Raw genomic sequence first — 18191 nt, forward strand, 5'->3', positions numbered from 1 at the left:
TATGTCTACTAATAAAACCAGCATCTTTATGCACAGTAGCAGAATGCTAGGGCGAGTGGATTGTCAGGTTATATTATGTTTTATGCAGTAAAATGTTTGTGGCAAATTAAGAGATGTCATGTGCCTTGGCTGTCCCTGTAGCAGCTTATTTAGAATCCTAGATGATAAAAATTAATTAAAGGAGTCTCTCCGCAATCTCTATGAAGTCTGATGTAACCACCAGCCATAATGTTCGACATTAACACAGTACAAGCAATTGCAAGCAGTGTCATAAATATAAAAAAATATCACACTAATAAGGCCAAATATATTTTTGCTCTATACATGCTACAACGACACACCAGCTAATTTCAACTTTCAGCTGTGGGCTCTTGTCCACCAGGAGAACGAACAGCTTACCATCTTGCAGTTGGTGCAGGCTTTCCAATGGCTTCACATTCAAGAGTGACTTGCTTCTTAAGGCTGACATTCTTGTTGAAAAGTCGGCGCACAAACTCTGGCTTTACTCCATCTGTAAAGGAGATGACACAACTGAGCAGATGAAAGAAATAGCGGAGCATTTAAGTGGGCACATCATGTTTAAATTATGAACACATGATGATATGTTTTTTATAGAGTCACAACGGTTAGAGGCAAAATATCATATCCCTATTGACAGAAACCTAAGGCCTTAATGTCATAAAACTTGCAGAATGGACATATTTAAATTAATTAAGAATACCCATGAACTTATGGTCAATTTTAAATGCATTTTTATAACATTAACAATATTACTACATACACAATAGAATGCTTTCTTAACCTGCATATTTTGCTATGTTGAGTCTCCTCCACTCGGCTCCACTCAGCTTAGTTGAGCACCTGGAAAGCCCATCGATAATTGCAGATGTCCTGGTAACAGCAGGTTAATATGGCTTCATAAATCATGAACTAAGGGGTGTTAGTAAGCCATCTCAAGTTTATGCTCACCAAAGATTGGCAAGAAAGTCAAGGCACAAAATCACACAGAAAAGCGCTTCTGCTCTTCACTTTGCACCTTCTCTAGCTTTACTGCTAAGCCATGAGAACAGCACGTTCTGATCACATGCCTCAATCACGCAAGTTGTTGCCACCCCCACGAATTATCTGACAGTTCACTATTGCATCACACAAATAGAAGAATGCACTGCGTATGAACAAGGTACAAGCACACACCTTTGTACTCTGTTGCCTTCACTGGTGTGGTACACATAGATGGCTCACTCTTTCCAGCAGCGTTTACGGCGTACACGCGGAACTCATACTCGTTGTTCTCCTTGAGTTTCATGTCTGTGTAGTCGCAGTCCAGGATTGTGTAGTCGTTCGACACCAACCAGAATGGACTGCCAACCTCACGTCGTTCCACAATGTAACCTAAAGAGGGAAGGTATAAAGTTATGGTCATTCCTTTCATTCATTTTCTTTTCTTTCTTGTTGTAAATATGTGCCCACTCTGTTAATAGGCAAACAAGATGTAAAAAAAAGGAAGTCAAGCTTCAGACAACTTTGCAACTAAATTTGTTGTTGATACATAAATATAAAATAATTTTATGAATGGTGCACCAAAAAAAAAAAAGAGTGCAGTAAGTACAAAAGCCTTCATATAAACAACATGCTATTTGCAATATGCCAAATAAAACAGCTCTGGTAGCAATACTCAACAGATACAGTCAGTAAAAAGAAAACACCTGTTCTTTGCAAAAAAGTAAGTGGCAAAGCTAAACTTTGCCTTTTGTTTTTTAAGAAAATTTAGGAGCAGAAAAGAATAAAACTAACTACGGCTTGTTAGTGCGATGTTTAACGACAACCATAAACAGAGCACACTATCTTGATAAACAAAATAGTAAATGATACACCGAGGTTTGCTAATGGAATGAAACGGAATAAAAGCATAATGGAATGAAACTAGGCTTACAGAAGTTCAACCCAGCAAAATAGATACCTGTAATGCGACTGCCACCGTCTGATCTTGGCTTGTCCCATTTGAGGTCACAGTAGCTCTTTCCAACTTTGACCACCTCAACGTTCTGAGGAGGCGATGGAACAGCTGTAAAGGCAGCGATGTCACAAGTTAGCCTCCAATACGTACATATATGTGTAATGGAACATCTTGAGCAAAATAGATGAACTTACAGAATTTCGGTTTTAGTCTCAGGGTTGCCGTCGGCTCACTGGGTTCACTGAAGCCAGCAGCATTCTTGGCCTTCACCCTGAATTCGTAGTCCTTGCCCTCGAACAGCCGAGTAACTGCATAAAGGATAGTGGAGTAAGAAACACATATGGCTTCTAAACAGCACGTAACTTGCGTCACGATGAAAAGCTGGATATGCAGATGTGCAAGTGTGCATGGTGGCAAAGATACACTCTACGATCCGAACGGCAATACAGGAGGCTCACCGGTGTAGGATGTGTCCTTGACAAGACCATCATTAGCAATGCGCCACTTGCCATCGATGGGCTCGCGGTATTCAACCTGGTATCCTTGAATCTTGGAGCCACCATCACTGGCAGGACGATCCCACCTCAGGCTCACACTGGTGACGTCATAGTCCACAATGTCTGGACGACCTGGTGGGCTTGGCACATCTGATGAATGAAGAAACATAAAATGAGACGTGTACTAAAAGCTGTGGACAGTTTAGCTAAGCGATTGATAAGGAGATGTCACGACGAATAAAGGGTTCAGTAATTTCACATTTGCAGATAAATCAAAGCAGTGATGCATCAGTAACCTAGTACAATGTACAGATGACACAAGATGATGAGGAGCTACGTATCAGACAAAATGCTGTGAACAGGTGCACTTTCATCAATCCATGTAGTACTAAATTACTGTAATGTACAGCTTGAATAGAGTCTTCCATGCACGATACACGCAATGTATTGCTAAAGTGACAGTAGACATTATCAAACAGTTCATATTATTAAGTAACTTTAGCATAAATAAAGTAGGCACACATAAATCACTGTCCTCCTAAACAAAGGTGACCGGCATCGTTGGCATGGTGCCTTTAGGTTTTTGTGTACAGCTATGGTTTCTGCTCCCCACTTGGCTGTTGATCAAAGAAGAAAGCCCAAGTGTGAACCTCATTAAAAAGAACCTCAATGAACTGGAAAAATGTGTTCCAATTAACTGGTGTTCTGTTTACTAAAAAAAAAAAAAGATGCAGCACTATTGTTCACACACCCTTTTGACATTATTCGATATTTGCCAGCTGGTTTGTCCTATATGCTATGGTACACAGATGACAACTATTAAATGGGCTCAACTTTCTTAGTTTCTTCTTGATGAACCCGGCAGTGACTTGTTGAAGAACTACATCTATTACTCATTCAATCGATGGCTGAATAACATGCAATCTTGCTGCGAAATTTTTTATTGGGGTTTGTTAAAGATGGCATTCTGGATAGAAGACTGGTGTCACAAAAATATAGTACTTAAAAGACTGTCTGCCTTTTGGGAAAAATCCTTTAAAGCTTCTGTGGTTCTGTTTACAGATAGTACTAGCTGCAAAAATTTTGGTTCCAATATAACAAAGGGGTATTTTTTGCATTACCTAAATATAAAACTAGTTAATTGAAATTATTTTTGTTTCGCTCAATCAAAAGTTCTATCTAAATAATTTCTGTTTACTAAAATTCTACTCCATGTTTCTTTGACCTTGTGACACTTCAGCCAAACTCTACAAAGGTTGTCAGAAAAGTATTAAATGATTAGCTCGGAACCTTTAACGCTCAAACAATGAGAGATGCAGAATTAAACAAACTGAGTAGCTCATGATGTTTCAAACCCGGTTCAGGGTGACTAAAATATGCCTTTTTTCTTACCGAATGGGAACTTGGCAGTGATGGGACGATCAGTCTCCAGTGGAGTGCTAACACCGTACTGGTTCTCTGCACTGACCCGGAAATTGTACTTCTTGTTTGGTTCCAGTCCGATGACATCATAGTGGCAGCCACGGACAAAGCTAGACAGCTTGGTCCAAATCTGAAGATCAAGAACAAGAGGTGAGCTTGAAGCAGACGAGCAATAGTGTGAATGCGAAAGCAATGATTATGGCCAAAGATTAGTGCAATTAATCAGTTAAAGAATCACATATCTGGGCATAGTGGAGGGCTACACAAAATAATACACATGAGCCTTTAGCAGTTCGTATTCTTTACTGGAATGCAGCTGCTGAAGCCAGAATTCCAAAATATGACCAAAATCTCAGCAGAAGAACGTCATTGCAACTGAGCCACTGTGGCACACAGTTACAACATTTGGACACAACTAGGTGTCATAATTTGCCAAAAATATTAATATGCCAAAAGTTTTGATTTTTGATGTAAATATGAGTGAATGAATACAGTGCTTAGTCATATAAAGTAGACGAACTCTGCTAAACCAGAATTAAGGCATCTGAGCAAGCCAATACTCTATAATAGCACGGAAACAATTTTTTTTTTTGCTGCCTACCTTGGTGGTTGGATCTTGTTTCTCAACAATATAGTTAGTGATCGGGCTACCACCATCATCCAGGGGAGGTCGCCACGAGAGTGAGCAGGTTTCAGGTGTAATATCCGATGCCTCCAGTGGACCTTGCGGCGGGCCTGGTTTGTCTGAAGATTAAGAGATGGAGATAGTAATTCAGACACAAGCAACTCGTCTCTAAATTTTTTTCTGCGCAGCGTGCCAGCTTTCCTTTTCGAAATGCAAGCACATGTAATTGCTAAAAACAGATGCATACCAACAACAAGGACCTTGCATGATGCTGTGTCTGAACCCTGTGGGTTCTTCAACGTAAGCGTGTACTTTCCGCTGTCGTCACGCTTGGCCTTCTTGTTGAGGAACACGGTGAATGCCACATTAACTTCAGTGTGGATCCTGTCGTCAGGTAGCACAGCGTTTCCATTCTGAAATGAGTAGATGAAAGACATTTGCAGCCTCCGAATGCTGTCGCAGATGCGCTTCAAACAGCATAGATAGAGGACCAACTCAGACTTACAATAGTCCAAGATGCCTCTGGTGCCGGACTGCCACTGTACGGAACTCGGATAGTAAACTCCTCGCCAGCCATGACCACAATGTCACGCATGGTAAAGCCACTATCAATCTTGGGAGCAGCTAAAAATGGAAATCCGTATATGGCTTGTAAGTATACACCATCTATAGAAAAGTTAATCACGTGCTAGCTAAAAACAGCTACAGTAGACTCTCAGTAAACGGAAATCTGTTAAATGGAACTAATGCTTAAACGGAACTAATGCCTCAGCAATGCTTGGTATCGGACTTGTATTCCGCACCCATGTTCCCCTCTCAGGAAACGGAACTCCTGTTAAATGGAAGTGAGTGAGTGAAACAACTTTATTGACGATCCGGCATAAAGGGGGAAGGGGTAGGGGGATTAAAGCGAGACAATAGCGTGCTCGGACGTTCCCGAGCAGCAACCTACTCGCGTCAAACCCGTGGGGGCGCTGCTTTCGGCCGCTGGCGTTCCAGGATGCTAAGCACGTGCTGGACCACGTCTCTTTGATTGCCTGGCTCTCGGCTGATGATTTTGCTGCTTATGGCAGTTGGCATTACTTCTTGGTTACCCGGCGGTGGTGCACAGTCCCAAAGGAGGTGTCTCTGGGTGGCTCGCGCCTTCTTGCAGTGTTGGCATACATCAGTGGTGTAAACCTCCGGGCAAACGTGCTTTGGAAGATATTTTCCCGGTCCCTTCAGGTTCCGTTTACTGAGAGTCTACTGCAATAGCATGCAGGCTTGAAGGAGCATTAAAGTGAAAGTTGTTTCAGAGCTCTATTGTTAATTTTGTCGTCATAGGATAATTATTATAAGATAAAATTATGCCCAAAGTTTCATTTTTTTAACTTTATGCCGAAGCTTCAACATATGAACATCAGCGTGATGTCACATATTTCAAGGCCTTCGTTGAGTATTTTGGCCAGAAAAGTTCAATAAAGTTTTCTGCAACTTGATACTTTGGGTCTCTTAGAAAGTGATATAAACAATTTTCAATGATAAACTATTGCTATGTAGGCCCCAACAGATGATGTCAAATTCTATGACATCAACAGGGGCAGCTGCAGAAACTTCAAGATGGTGTTGCCACCTTTATTTTTTTTTTTGCACATTTTCTTGCTAACCAAGCACCTTACTGTGGTATGAGCAGCACCTTCAGTATTATGAAACTATAATCTAAATATATGCAAAAAATCAGAGCTCTTTACTGTCCCTTTGAGAAAAGTTTATCCCGCGATAAGACAGAAAGGTTATGCCAATGAAAGTGGTAACGTAACAGTGGTGTCGAAATAATGGAGTGACAGTTACCAGGAGGAGGCCTTGCATAGATGCCTTCGGAAGCATTGCTCCAGGGCGACTCTCCAGCTGCGTTGACGGCACACACACGGAATTCATACTGCTGGTTTTCAGTCAGGCCTGGCACCTTGTGTGTGAGATCTGGCACAGGTGTCGGTGTAACGCGGCTCCACTTGGTGTCGCCAACTTTGCGCTTCTCAACAAGGTAACCAGTGATTGGTGAACCACCGTCATTTCGTGGCTTGTTCCATGCGATAGTGATGGAGTCGGGCGATGTGTCCACAGCATGTGGGGCTCCTGGTGCACTTGGTGGGTCTGGGAAAGTGAATGGCATGTGAGGTAAGCAGCTGCAAGGAATATTTACATGTATACGAACTCAGGCTTCAAACATTTTTGCACAGCTGCTTTTGTCATTTTTAAATGACACCATAGCTTTTGCACTGATGACAGGCAAGACAGTTTGCTAAAAGAGGGCCATTCTTGTGTACATGAAAATGATGTGTTCATGCCAAATCTAAAAAGAGAACTGTGGCGGAAATAAGTAAGCTTACTGGAAGCTGCAGGGTAAGTTATTATTCTGAACACGTCTCAATGCAACCTACAGAAAACTGCACTAGGCAACATTTTCAGCTAAAGATTGTCTTTCTGTGTTAACTGGCCCAGATAAAGACACAACAAAGTTATAATTCAACCCAGGTTGACGGTTATAGCAAGCTTTGAAGTGTTAGAAAAACTTTTCCCAACGATTTGTTTCAGCTTGAAAGAGGGTTGTCCTTACGGTAGCAGATTATATGAAAACATAGCAGAATACGTCAACTACATGCCATTAAAGTTCACATGTTACCTTTGCTGACACATAAGTCTACACCAAAAATCCTACACCAGAAATCCAGGTACACAGGTTACATAACAGGACAATTATAAACAAGCAGTCAATAACTTTTTCTCTTGCCAGGTACACTAGTACACTTGGACTTGAGTGATTCAATAGCAACGGCAAACACTAAATCGCAAAAGAAATGTGCTACCACATACCAAATGGCAGCTTGGCAAGTATGGGCTCAGCGGTCGTTGCAGGATCACTGGTTCCAAACTGGTTCTCAGCCATGACCCTGAAGTTGTAGCGGCGACCAACGGTGAGCCCACGCACTCGAAATGCAGTGCCCACGACGTAGGTGCCGATCCGGTGCCAAGACTTGGTGCCCTCTTCTTGCTTCTCCACAACATAGTTGGTGATTTCCGCTCCACCATCGTCCTTTGGTGGCAGCCAGCGCAATGTCAGGGAGTCACCATCCACCTCTTCACCGCGCAGATTTTCTGGTGGTGCTGGACGATCTGTGGTGATAGATAAATGAATTGAAATATAAGTGTTTGCACCGTGCTTTCTCAAAGCCATCAGTTTTGGATTCGAGCCAAAGGTAGGGTAAAAATAAAATGCTGCACGTCTTACCTAGGACAGTTACCTTACAGTAGACAGTGTCAAATCCGTGCTTGTTCTTGAGGAATAGCTTGTACTGGCCAGTGTCATCCCTCTTTGCCTTGGTAACAGTCAGGCTAGCATTCTCTTCTGACACCTGTGGGAGAGCAGATGGGGTTGCTCATGACTGGAATGGTCTATGCGTGTTGAAAAAACAGTTAGCGCTTCCACACATTAGGTATCCACACCATTAAAAAGGCAATGAAGGTTATTGCTAACACTGCAATTATTACAAGACTATTTTTCATTTACTTCGTTATCAGTGATATTTTATTATATCTTTGTTCGTTATATTAAGGTTTGAGTTAGTGCTATTGCACTTGCTGTTTCACTAATACATTTCACAACGACAAAACGAAGTAAGTTCTCGTCATTTCAGATGACTCATATTGCCCGTTCTTCTATGCTTGTCTGCTAACGACACACTGACCCAAGCTTCATTAGAAAACTGAGCCCTTTTACCATTTTAATTTAGTCATATAGTCATACTTCTTTTATCATTACGACAAAAAAAGTATTTACCTTGTATGTCCTTCTCGGCTCTTTGTCATCAAGATCAATGTCATTCTTGGACCAGATAGCTTCCGGTTTGGGGAAGCCAGTGAATGGCACGTTGATGCTGAAGTCCTGGCCAGCCTTCACAACAATGTCCTTCACAGCGCCAGCATTGATTCTTGGCTTGTCTGGTAAAACAAAGCATCAGAAACATGTTTATCATGCCTAACGAGCATAATTATTCATAACTATGTTCAATTAATGTAACATGGCACTAAATGACCCCTGTTATTTGACGCCTCATTGAGATGTGCTTCAAAACTATTTAGGGAGAACGGGAAACCTTCAGTTAGTATTTTTTGTTAGGGTAAATCGAATTGCACTAAGGGTGAGCAAGGTAAATAGTTGATTACACGCATTACAAGACTCACTCGATCATCACAACGGTTACAAGAATATGATGTCAAAAGGACACTGAAAGGAGACGCTGTCTCAGGTTGCTTTGGTAGGCCTGGTAGCAGAAAAACAAATTCTGGGATAAACTTCTCTGTTCATTTCTCCTAAATCCTATAGTTCTTATGCAAGAACTATGACAACAATCATACTGTGACACAAATTTACAAAGTGTGCATGTTAGTATTACATTGCTTTAAAACACTTATGTTTACAAGAATGAGGAAGTCGTTGCAACAAAGTTGGCTTTGATTTTAAAAGCACTGTAACTTTGTTTAACGTGAACAAGTAAATATGCTCACACATACATTTCTACAATTTGAAATGACATCAATTTATACTCTAGAAGCACAATTGGAGACAACATTTATATACAAACTTTTGCATTGTCTCGGGCATCAAATGACTCCGTGCTTTTTAAATACAGATGCTTACTCAACCGATGCACCTCAATTGTTATTTTGCTTTAGTGTCCACTTAGATTATTGCACATTTGCAAGATCTCACCTGGCTGCTCCTCAACCAGCACAAGACCCGTGGGCTTGCTCGGTGGGCTCTCGCCGATGTCGTTGACGGCCACCACCCGGAATTCGTATTCCTGCCCTTCGTCCAGGTTGGGCACCGTGAAATTGGTGTCTGGGTGAGGCAGGATGTTCACCGGCGTCCAGTCCTTGGCATCCTTGGGCTTCTTCTCGATGATGTAGCCCTTTATCTTGCTTCCACCATCGTTTGTGGGTTTGTTCCAGGAGAGGGTCACCGAGTTCTTGGTGATCTTGTCCACACGTGGCGTGTCCGGAGCGCTGGGAGCAACTGCGAGGTTTGGAGGAATCCAAAAAACACGACCCTTAGTACATTGTGCGACTATATCCTTGCTCGAGAACAAATAACACATATAGTAGGGCTACGTAAAAAACACGAATGACAAAACACAAGTACGCACGATGGGCTGGGCATACATATTTTTGCATTGTTTGCAGCATAAAATGTCTCAACTGTTCCTAAATATAGAAGCTTACTCTACCAATACCCCTCAAAATTTTTTCGCTTGTGTCCATTTACATCGTTCGAGCATTGGCAGATCTCACCATGCTGCTCCTTGACGAGCACAACACCAGTGGGTTCACTTGGTGGGCTCTTGCTGATGTCATCGATGGCCACCACATGGAATTGCACCAATCCTGTGTAGTTGTCTTTTTTCGTACGTGTTTTTTTGCACAGCGCTGCTACATATTGCTATATGCGTTCAGAAATGCGCCAACTAGCCCATGCGAGAAATCTATTGAAGCGGGAAGCCCTGTAGTCCACAGACATCTGATAATGAAAATTTTCCCGTTCATAAATTAAATATGAAACGTTATCTACTGCCGACACATGACGCACGTCACTGGGCAACTACAGGCCATGCACTTGAGCAACGTGACCTAGGTTTGATCCCTGTTGCTGCTGAAGGACAAACTTATTTCTTTCAGCCTGCCAACTGGCGAACTGTATTGTAATGTACGCATGGCAGCGATTGGCTTTCGACGCGTTCACAATTTCACTCTTTGGATGATTGATGTCTATCATTTGATTCAATTATCCCTCCTGAAAAGATTCTCAGTGACTGTTTGCAATACAAAAATTCTTTATCAGATTTTGAGTCTACATGAAAACACTCCCTTTGATAGATGTGATAGGATATTGCTTATAATGAGAGTGTTTTTGATGAAAAAAAAATTCATAGAGTGATGGATTTAGTAATTGTAATAGTAGAGAGCCAAGGCAGTAATAACATCTGTTATCTTCAAGAAGAAAGAAAGAAAGAAAGAAAGAAAGAAAGAAAGAAAGATAGAAAGAAAGAAAGAAAGGAAAGACGTGCTACTCTCTTGATACTTTTATGCCAAAGATGAACAACCTTTGCTGCCGAGCAGAAATTCATGTAACTGGACAACTGATAAATGAGCAGCACTCAGCACAGGAAAGTTGCGACACAATATGAGGCTTCACTTACACTTGGGCTCCTTGGCCACAACAGCAACACTTGGCTTGCTTGGTTTTCCAGGGCCGCCCTCGTTGACAGCTGTCACTCTGAACTCGTAGGTCTTGCCTTCAGTCAGGTGAGGCACTGTGAACTGGGTGCCAGGTGTGGGTGCAGCATTGGCCTTGACCCATTCGGGATGTCCTCGCTCACGCTTCTCCACAATGTAACCTGCACACGGCACAGAATGCATACTGTTTGCACACGCAGAGAAAATTTTCACGCTTGCTTGAGTTTGACCTTTATAAAAGCAGCCCTAAACAGTGAACAGTAGCAAACAGCACAATAAAAATGATTGAATTATCTTTTATAAGGATCAGTCACAACGCAGAAGTGAAACATGTCTTTACAGGAGTAGCTGCAGTGCAGTTGGACATTATAGTCAGAGTATAAATTTCCAGTGCCTATGTCCGAATGTGACTGTAGATCCAACGTGCCCTTTAAAAAAATTTTACATACAGCGTACTTCCTTTGCATCTCCATCTTTCACCTTATGCTCCAATGAACATGGCCTGGTGTGTCTGCCTGAGCTCAACCAAATTTTTCCATAAAAGGTGTCCCTTATCTATGCTACATCAGCAGGTGAGGTGGAAACAAAGTGAGTTAAGAGGCAGGGATCTCATGTAGAACTTGAAAACTAGTGTACTCTGTGACTGAAATCACTTGTGTGACAAAAATGATATAGATAAACTCTTGGTGAAGTTCAGCATTAAACACTTTCATTTAAAAAAATGTATGTGGATACAGTGATGTACTATTGTTTATTGACTGGCACTACCTTGCTTCCATGCTTGGCAAGATTATGACAAAGAGAGACATGCTTTAACGAATTTCTCTTTAAAATGTTATGCTTTTCCTGATAAGGTGAAGTAAGGAGGTGGTTGAAAAAAAAAGCGAGAATTCCAAAACAATATTAACTGCATCAAGATTTTGACATAATGGTGCAGTGTTCAATGCACTAACCTTGAATTGGACGCCCACCATCATTAGTTGGAGGCGTCCAAGAAATGGTAGCAGCAGTCGGGCCAATCTCATCAACCTTTGGCTGACCAGGAGAGTCGGGTGTGTCTGCGTAATACGTAGATAATGACCCATATTAAATATGTGCAAGTCACACTGCATCTTGGTTGCAGTGGAAATATTTGTAAATGACAAGCTCTGTCAAAAACGTGGGAGCAGTGAAACATGTAGCATGTGTTTCGCATAAAAATTTTCAATTTGGGACCTGTAGAAAATATGCACAGTAAGAAGGTCCTGCCAGAATGAAGAGTTTGCTAGAAACCCCTGCACCAATGAAGCAAATCAATAGAAGAAGTTAAACGTAGCAACACTTCACACAAGATAAGTCTGAAGCTTTAAGACGGGCACAGTAATCTTACCGAATGGGTTCTTGGCGGTGACTGGCTTGCCCTCGAGCGGTTCACTGATGCCATAAATGTTCTCTGCTCGAACACGGAACTTGTACTGCTTGCCTTCCTCGAGGTTGCGCACAGTGTACGTTGTGTTGGGACAGTAGCCTGGCACGGGCTGCCAGAAGTCGGAGCCAACCTCGCACTTCTCAACAAGGTATCCTGCATCGATGAACACACAAACGTTGCAAAATAGTTTGTACAATTGGTATCAGTACAAAACATTCTAGCTAAATGCAAACATGCTGCAACAGCATATGTGCGCACATACACACACACAGACACACACAGAACAAGAGGCACAATAGAGTGCTGAATTGAACAACTGTGTCCTGTTTTTACTTGTTTTTTCATGGAACATATACAGTGACAGAATGAACAATGCATCATTAACTATCCTGCCAGCAAAAATTAATAAACTACAAAAAGCAATGGAAAATTATATAAATATTTTTTATGAACTTCAAGACATGGCTATCACAGTAGACACATATCCGTACACTCTGCTACAGAACAAGATTTTTTGTAGGTAAAGAGCTTTCACGCAGACAAAGCAATGACCGGGAAACAATTACAATATTACAGTGCATCTACAATGCTGCCCATTAAACTGTTGTGCACATATGTACAGCCATATAAAGTGAATCTAACAGAAATATGTTTAAGCATTACGAACTGTGTTGGCAGAAAGAACTTTAATGAAATGAGCAAGAAATAGCTTAATGCTGCAGATATTTGAATGAATGCCTAAAAATATTCAAGAAAGTGTGCTGCCCCTTTAAATGTCAGTCAGTTTGTGTGAAACACTTTACTTCCTCAAAACTTTATTAATGATACGTAATGTGGCATTAATAAAATAGACAATCATACCTGTGATCTCTGCTCCACCATCATCCTCTGGTTTCCTCCACTTGAGCACCACTGTAGAGTTAGTCACCTCAGGATATTCAAGTGGTCCTTGAGGAGGTCCAGGCTTATCTGCATTAGAAAAAGCATTGCTGTTAGGAACTATTCTATTTTCGCAAATACTACTCAGGCAACGTACCATAGACGAGAACGTCGATGTCAGCGGAATCTTCTCCATACATGTTCTTTGCCTTGATGGTGTACTTTCCTGTGTCACCTCTCTGCGACACTGGAATGGTGAGGTTGACGGCCTCGTCAGCGGTGTCGGTACGGATCCGGTTGGTGGGCGGGATCTCCTTGTCGTTGATCAACCACGTGACAGCAGGTGCAGGTGCACCCGTGAGCGGGATGTTGATGTTGAGCGGATCACCCGCACGCACGCGGATACCCTTTCCATAGAGGCCGTCTAGGTGCAGCTTTGGCTTCTCTGTAAATCATGCAAAAGTCACGCAAATGTCAGCAATTATTAAAAAAGAAAATAATGACGGTAGGTTAAAGACAGGGCACTTTACTGCTGTAGGTAGCGAAACATAAAGTTGTGTTACCACATAAGGACTGAAGTAACATAGAGTACTGGGCGTGTTGATATATGTTCATGTCAAAGTGTAGCACGAAGAAAACTGGACACAGTAAAGAACACACAGTAGCGTTGTGTACTGTGTGTTCTTTGCAGTGTCCTGTTGTCCTCGTGCAACGCCTCGACATGCCCATAAAGACTACCATCAATTTACTGCTTCTCTTTACGCTTGCTCGCACATTATTAAGCTGCAATGAAACCCCGATTATAAAGAGTTTTGCACACGTACATGTGACTTATTCTTATCGAACAAAATACTAAGAGCAGACATGAGTAACGTTCCTAACCGAATTTCCTCCCTTCCTTAGAAGAATCACAAGGCTGCTCATGTTCACTTCTCTATGCACGCTTTAAACATTAAAGGCTTCACAAAAATCTAGTGTTGTGCTTTTCTATTTTGCAGTATTCAAGCTCTTACCTTTCATCGGTTTGGCAGCAATCGGCTTAGAAGCCATGCTTGGCTCACTTGGGCCGGCTGCGTTCTTGGCAACCACTCTATATTCATACTGGTGCCCATCTGTCACATCCTTGTCTGTATACTCTGGCGTCTGAGGTAAAACACAAGAAGAGATCATTAGAGGAAATACAGTGATGTGAGCCTGCTACTATTGTCAGGAAAAGAAGGGGAGTAAAAAGGGAGTGATAATGACAAAAGGCAGTAGGAAACGCAGTATGCTTGGTTGAGTGTAGTACACCAAGGAGAATGTGAGACACAACAGTGAAAACCTTATGATATAATCATTATCATTTTCCAGCTTATTTTATACTAACTGCCGAACGAAAGCCTCTTCCAATGATCTCCCATTTATCCTGCCTCGTGCTAGCTGGTTACATGTTATGCCTTTAAACTTCATGATTTCGTCCCTCCATCTAAAACTTGGGCATGCCCAGCTAAATATCTCATCTTTTAGAAACCAATTAATTGCCCTAACTGACCGTCGATCATCTGTCCTTCATGACATGGCCTACTCAGGTTCATTTTTTCTTCTTAAGGGCAGCTACAATGTGGGCGACCCCTATTAGTTTTAGTACACAAGCTAACCATATCAGCATAGTGATTAGTAGCAGAAAGCATATAGGTAACCTGAACACCCCCATTAAAAGAAAAAAAGAACAAGGAAAGTTGGTTCTTTTCAAAACGTGAAAAATACTAAAGTTATGACAACAGGTGAAGAGTAGAGCATTCAAATAAGCAGTGTTGTAGATGCTGTAGTACAGTATGTTTTCCTGGGTCCAGAATAGATGCTGACGGTAACTCTAGAAAATAAATACTGTGAAGAGTACTAGGAATGAGAACTATGCGTAAACTTTCAAACAGTTTGAAAGAAAAAGTTTTCTAACTGAAATTCATCTTTTTGACATCCCGTTGCTTCATCTTAATGCACAGGTGCGTGCCTTGGACATACGAAAGTAGAAGAAGCAAAAGCAAGGTTCTTTCTATTTATGGTGCTAGTAGTGGAGAGTTTCATTTTGAGGATACTACGAACTGCAAAGGAAATAAATATCTGATTGATAAGAGAGTTCAATCCTGAATGTTCTCCGAAAGAAAGGTTCAAACTAAAGTTTATGTTAGTCAAGCTATGCCATTTACCGGTTAAAATCCTCCTAATTGCATCATTACAATACAAATATCAAATGCAATAACTATGGAACATGTTTCCACATTCTACACTATATGAACGACTTTTATGTGGTAACATCAGTGCATGTTTTACATATGAAAAAATTTATATGGTTACTTGCAGACTGCTACAGTCATACTTTAATCCTTTATCAGGCAGCTTTCTATGGTTATATTGAAAGTTATTTACATTGCATATAACCATAGAGTCGGCACTGTGTTACTGTGTAGTTCCTCTTCCAGGTGCTCCATTATACTTTGCACTGAAGGTTAGATATAATTAAATTATCCTCCCTTTTTGCATTATGAGCTGCAACTCATAAAAATACAGGTTCTACACAATGTCTGTTCAGAGCACAAGATTGGATTTCCTCGACTTTTACAGGAGGCTGATATATGAATACAGACATGCAGTTTAGTGTACACAATCTTATTATGTAACAAAAAGAAGCATACAATAAGAAGGATTTCGGTGCGAGTAGTACAAAACATTTGGCTGAAACCTGAGAGCACCACACATTTGACTTACTCGAACAGGTTCCTTGTTGACGCGCACCCAGCGGTTAGACTTGGTGTCTCTGCGCTCAATGTCATAGCCTGTGATGGGTGAGCCTCCATCATTGCGTGGTGGCTCCCATTTGATTTTGATGAAATCACGGTCATGATCCACAGCTTCAGGCTGTCCAGGCTTGCCTGGGGTACCTGGAAGCATTAGGAGAGAGAAAGCACAAGATTAAAAAATTACTTAGACAAACATAACATAAAATAAAGATGAAAAAATTATTTTGTCTCTGAAAGCTAGTTCAGACGAGAAATAAGCATTATCAATGCGCCTTCACAACAGTGCAGCACAAATTACAGATAAACAGGAGCAAAGCATACCAACTAAATTCATGCCATTTAACTTCCCCTTGGAGAGTTTAACTGAATGTAGACAGAATGTGTTTACAAAGAAATCAAAACAAATCCTCTTTGAAATCTGTTTTAATTTGCTGGCATGCTGAACAACCGGAAATAAAACAGAGGTCTCACCATATGGACTCTTGGCCACAACTGGACGAGTTGTTGTAAGAGGCTCAGACAATCCCTGCGCATTCTCAGCCATAACTCGGAACTCGTATGCAGTTCCTTCAATGAGTTTCGGCACAGTTGCTTCGGTGGCCGTTGGAGGCACAAACGAAACCGCAGGCACCCACTGGCCGCCATGGGTCTTGTCCCGCTTCTCAATAACGTAACCCCTAGAGGCAACGAGACATGCAATAAGCATTTGTAGCAGAAATGAGACATTGTAATGCTTTGCAGGCTACAATGACGCACGAAAATTTGCGACCCATAGCAGACACTTTGCTTGCATTCTTCTGTGAAATTATTACATAGTGCTATGTAACAAAACCTACGCTAATGAGAGCCTCTTGATTGCACACTTTGAAAATGCTCATGTTACATGCATCACACATGTATTAGGCATGTATGAATATTCTAGCGAATATTGAAGCATTTGAATTTGCTTCGACACGATTTTAAATTGTTTGAAATTTCGAAGTATTCGAAATGGACGAATAGGTACATATTAAGCCCCATGTAACCCTCCTGTAAAAGTAAGTTCACTGCAGCATAAAATTGCTATGCTGTGAAAACACCCACCCAAAAGAAATCGATTTGTCGTGAATGCGGAGAAGTCCTACTTCCCAGTGAAATGAACATACTGCTCTCACATCAAGTAATCATTTTTCAAGTTTAAAAGCTTGTACGGACTTGCATGCCCTAAGTATAGTAAATTTTAAAACATAGTGTATCTTGCCAGTTATCACTTGCATCGTACTGAAATTTAAACCCTGCTACTATGCAAAGTCGTCTCAACTTAAAACCGAAAAGAGCAAATTCGCACATGCCTTACTTCAGTTAAAAATATTTAATATTGTGCTGGTAAGTAGGGTCATGACTGATATGCTCATTTTTCTTTTATAATATTGTCATGTGCTTGTCAAAAAGAAAGACAATGGCAGTTGTGCATGTGCCATGAAGTACAAGGAAATGGATGAAAAAGAAGAACTCTTTTGCGCGTTTTATTAAAAGAACCGACCTGCTTCTGGTGTCTCAATCTCTGCGGCAAGACCTCTGTTTTGAAGTCTTGACATTATGAGATATACTTCAACCAAACTATTCGACTTGAAAGCATTCAACCAAAGCACTATTCGCTTCCAACCTAAATTTTACTATTTGCACATTCCTTACGTATTTACATATATTTATATATGTTACACCATATTGTCACGGCTAAAGGCCGGGCAGGAAGACAGAGGACGATGAAGTGATGAGCGTGTACCGCAACCATGATTCTTCCGAGGAAGACGACGTCGAAGTGGCTGTTCTTTTTTTGTTCTGTCAATACAGACCTTGTTTTTCCTGGTCGCACCATCGTTCTGTATCCTGTTCTTTTCACGTCGCGACAATATGTAGATATCAGCCTTCGACGAACATTCCAGCACTTCGAATATTCGAACAAATATTACAGTATTTAAATTTGCTTCGATTCGTATTTAAATCAGTGGAAACTATGAAGCATTCAAACAAATAAATGTATGTTAGTCCACATGTAATCGACCCCGCAAAAGTGGTTTCGCTGTCATGAAAGAGTGATAGACCACAAATGCACCTATCCAAAAAAAATCCCCACTGTCACAAAGCCTTATTTCAAGGTTAACTGATCATACCCTCACATCGATTCATCTTGTAAGTTTAAAAGCCTTTTACGCCAGCTTATATACTCTAAGTATAATAATATTGAAAACATAACAATTTCACCGCTTATCACTTGCACTCTACTGAAGGTCAAATACATCTACTATTTAAAATGGCTTCCACTTCCTCTGAACCAAAAAGAATGACATTTGCGCATGCCTTGTTTCAATTTTAA

At 41.2% G+C, this 18191-nt stretch overlaps 1 protein-coding gene across 6 annotated transcripts in view; it reads right to left on the reverse strand.

Moving 5' to 3' along the window:
* The window catches only part of bt (projectin protein bent), a 201363-nt gene that overhangs the window by 26988 nt on the left and 156184 nt on the right, over positions 1–18191 (reverse strand). For all 6 annotated transcript variants that reach the window (XM_075875040.1, XM_075875041.1, XM_075875038.1 and 3 more), the window contains 22 exons: positions 16307–16512; positions 15804–15976; positions 14072–14201; positions 13216–13503; positions 13041–13148; positions 12141–12332; positions 11725–11829; positions 10735–10932; positions 9252–9554; positions 8319–8479; positions 7770–7893; positions 7355–7654; positions 6332–6634; positions 5007–5125; positions 4749–4914; positions 4478–4620; positions 3847–4006; positions 2416–2604; positions 2152–2265; positions 1961–2065; positions 1195–1392; positions 400–511 (listed from right to left, as the gene is read on the reverse strand). In XM_075875040.1, coding sequence (XP_075731155.1) covers positions 400–511; positions 1195–1392; positions 1961–2065; positions 2152–2265; positions 2416–2604; positions 3847–4006; positions 4478–4620; positions 4749–4914; positions 5007–5125; positions 6332–6634; positions 7355–7654; positions 7770–7893; positions 8319–8479; positions 9252–9554; positions 10735–10932; positions 11725–11829; positions 12141–12332; positions 13041–13148; positions 13216–13503; positions 14072–14201; positions 15804–15976; positions 16307–16512 — 3897 coding nt within the window. The remainder of the gene's footprint in view (positions 1–399; positions 512–1194; positions 1393–1960; positions 2066–2151; positions 2266–2415; positions 2605–3846; positions 4007–4477; positions 4621–4748; positions 4915–5006; positions 5126–6331; positions 6635–7354; positions 7655–7769; positions 7894–8318; positions 8480–9251; positions 9555–10734; positions 10933–11724; positions 11830–12140; positions 12333–13040; positions 13149–13215; positions 13504–14071; positions 14202–15803; positions 15977–16306; positions 16513–18191) is intronic.

The sequence above is a fragment of the Rhipicephalus microplus genome, chromosome 10, assembly GCF_043290135.1.
Source record: "Rhipicephalus microplus isolate Deutch F79 chromosome 10, USDA_Rmic, whole genome shotgun sequence".
In the NCBI taxonomy this organism is placed as follows: Eukaryota; Metazoa; Arthropoda; class Arachnida; order Ixodida; family Ixodidae; genus Rhipicephalus; species Rhipicephalus microplus.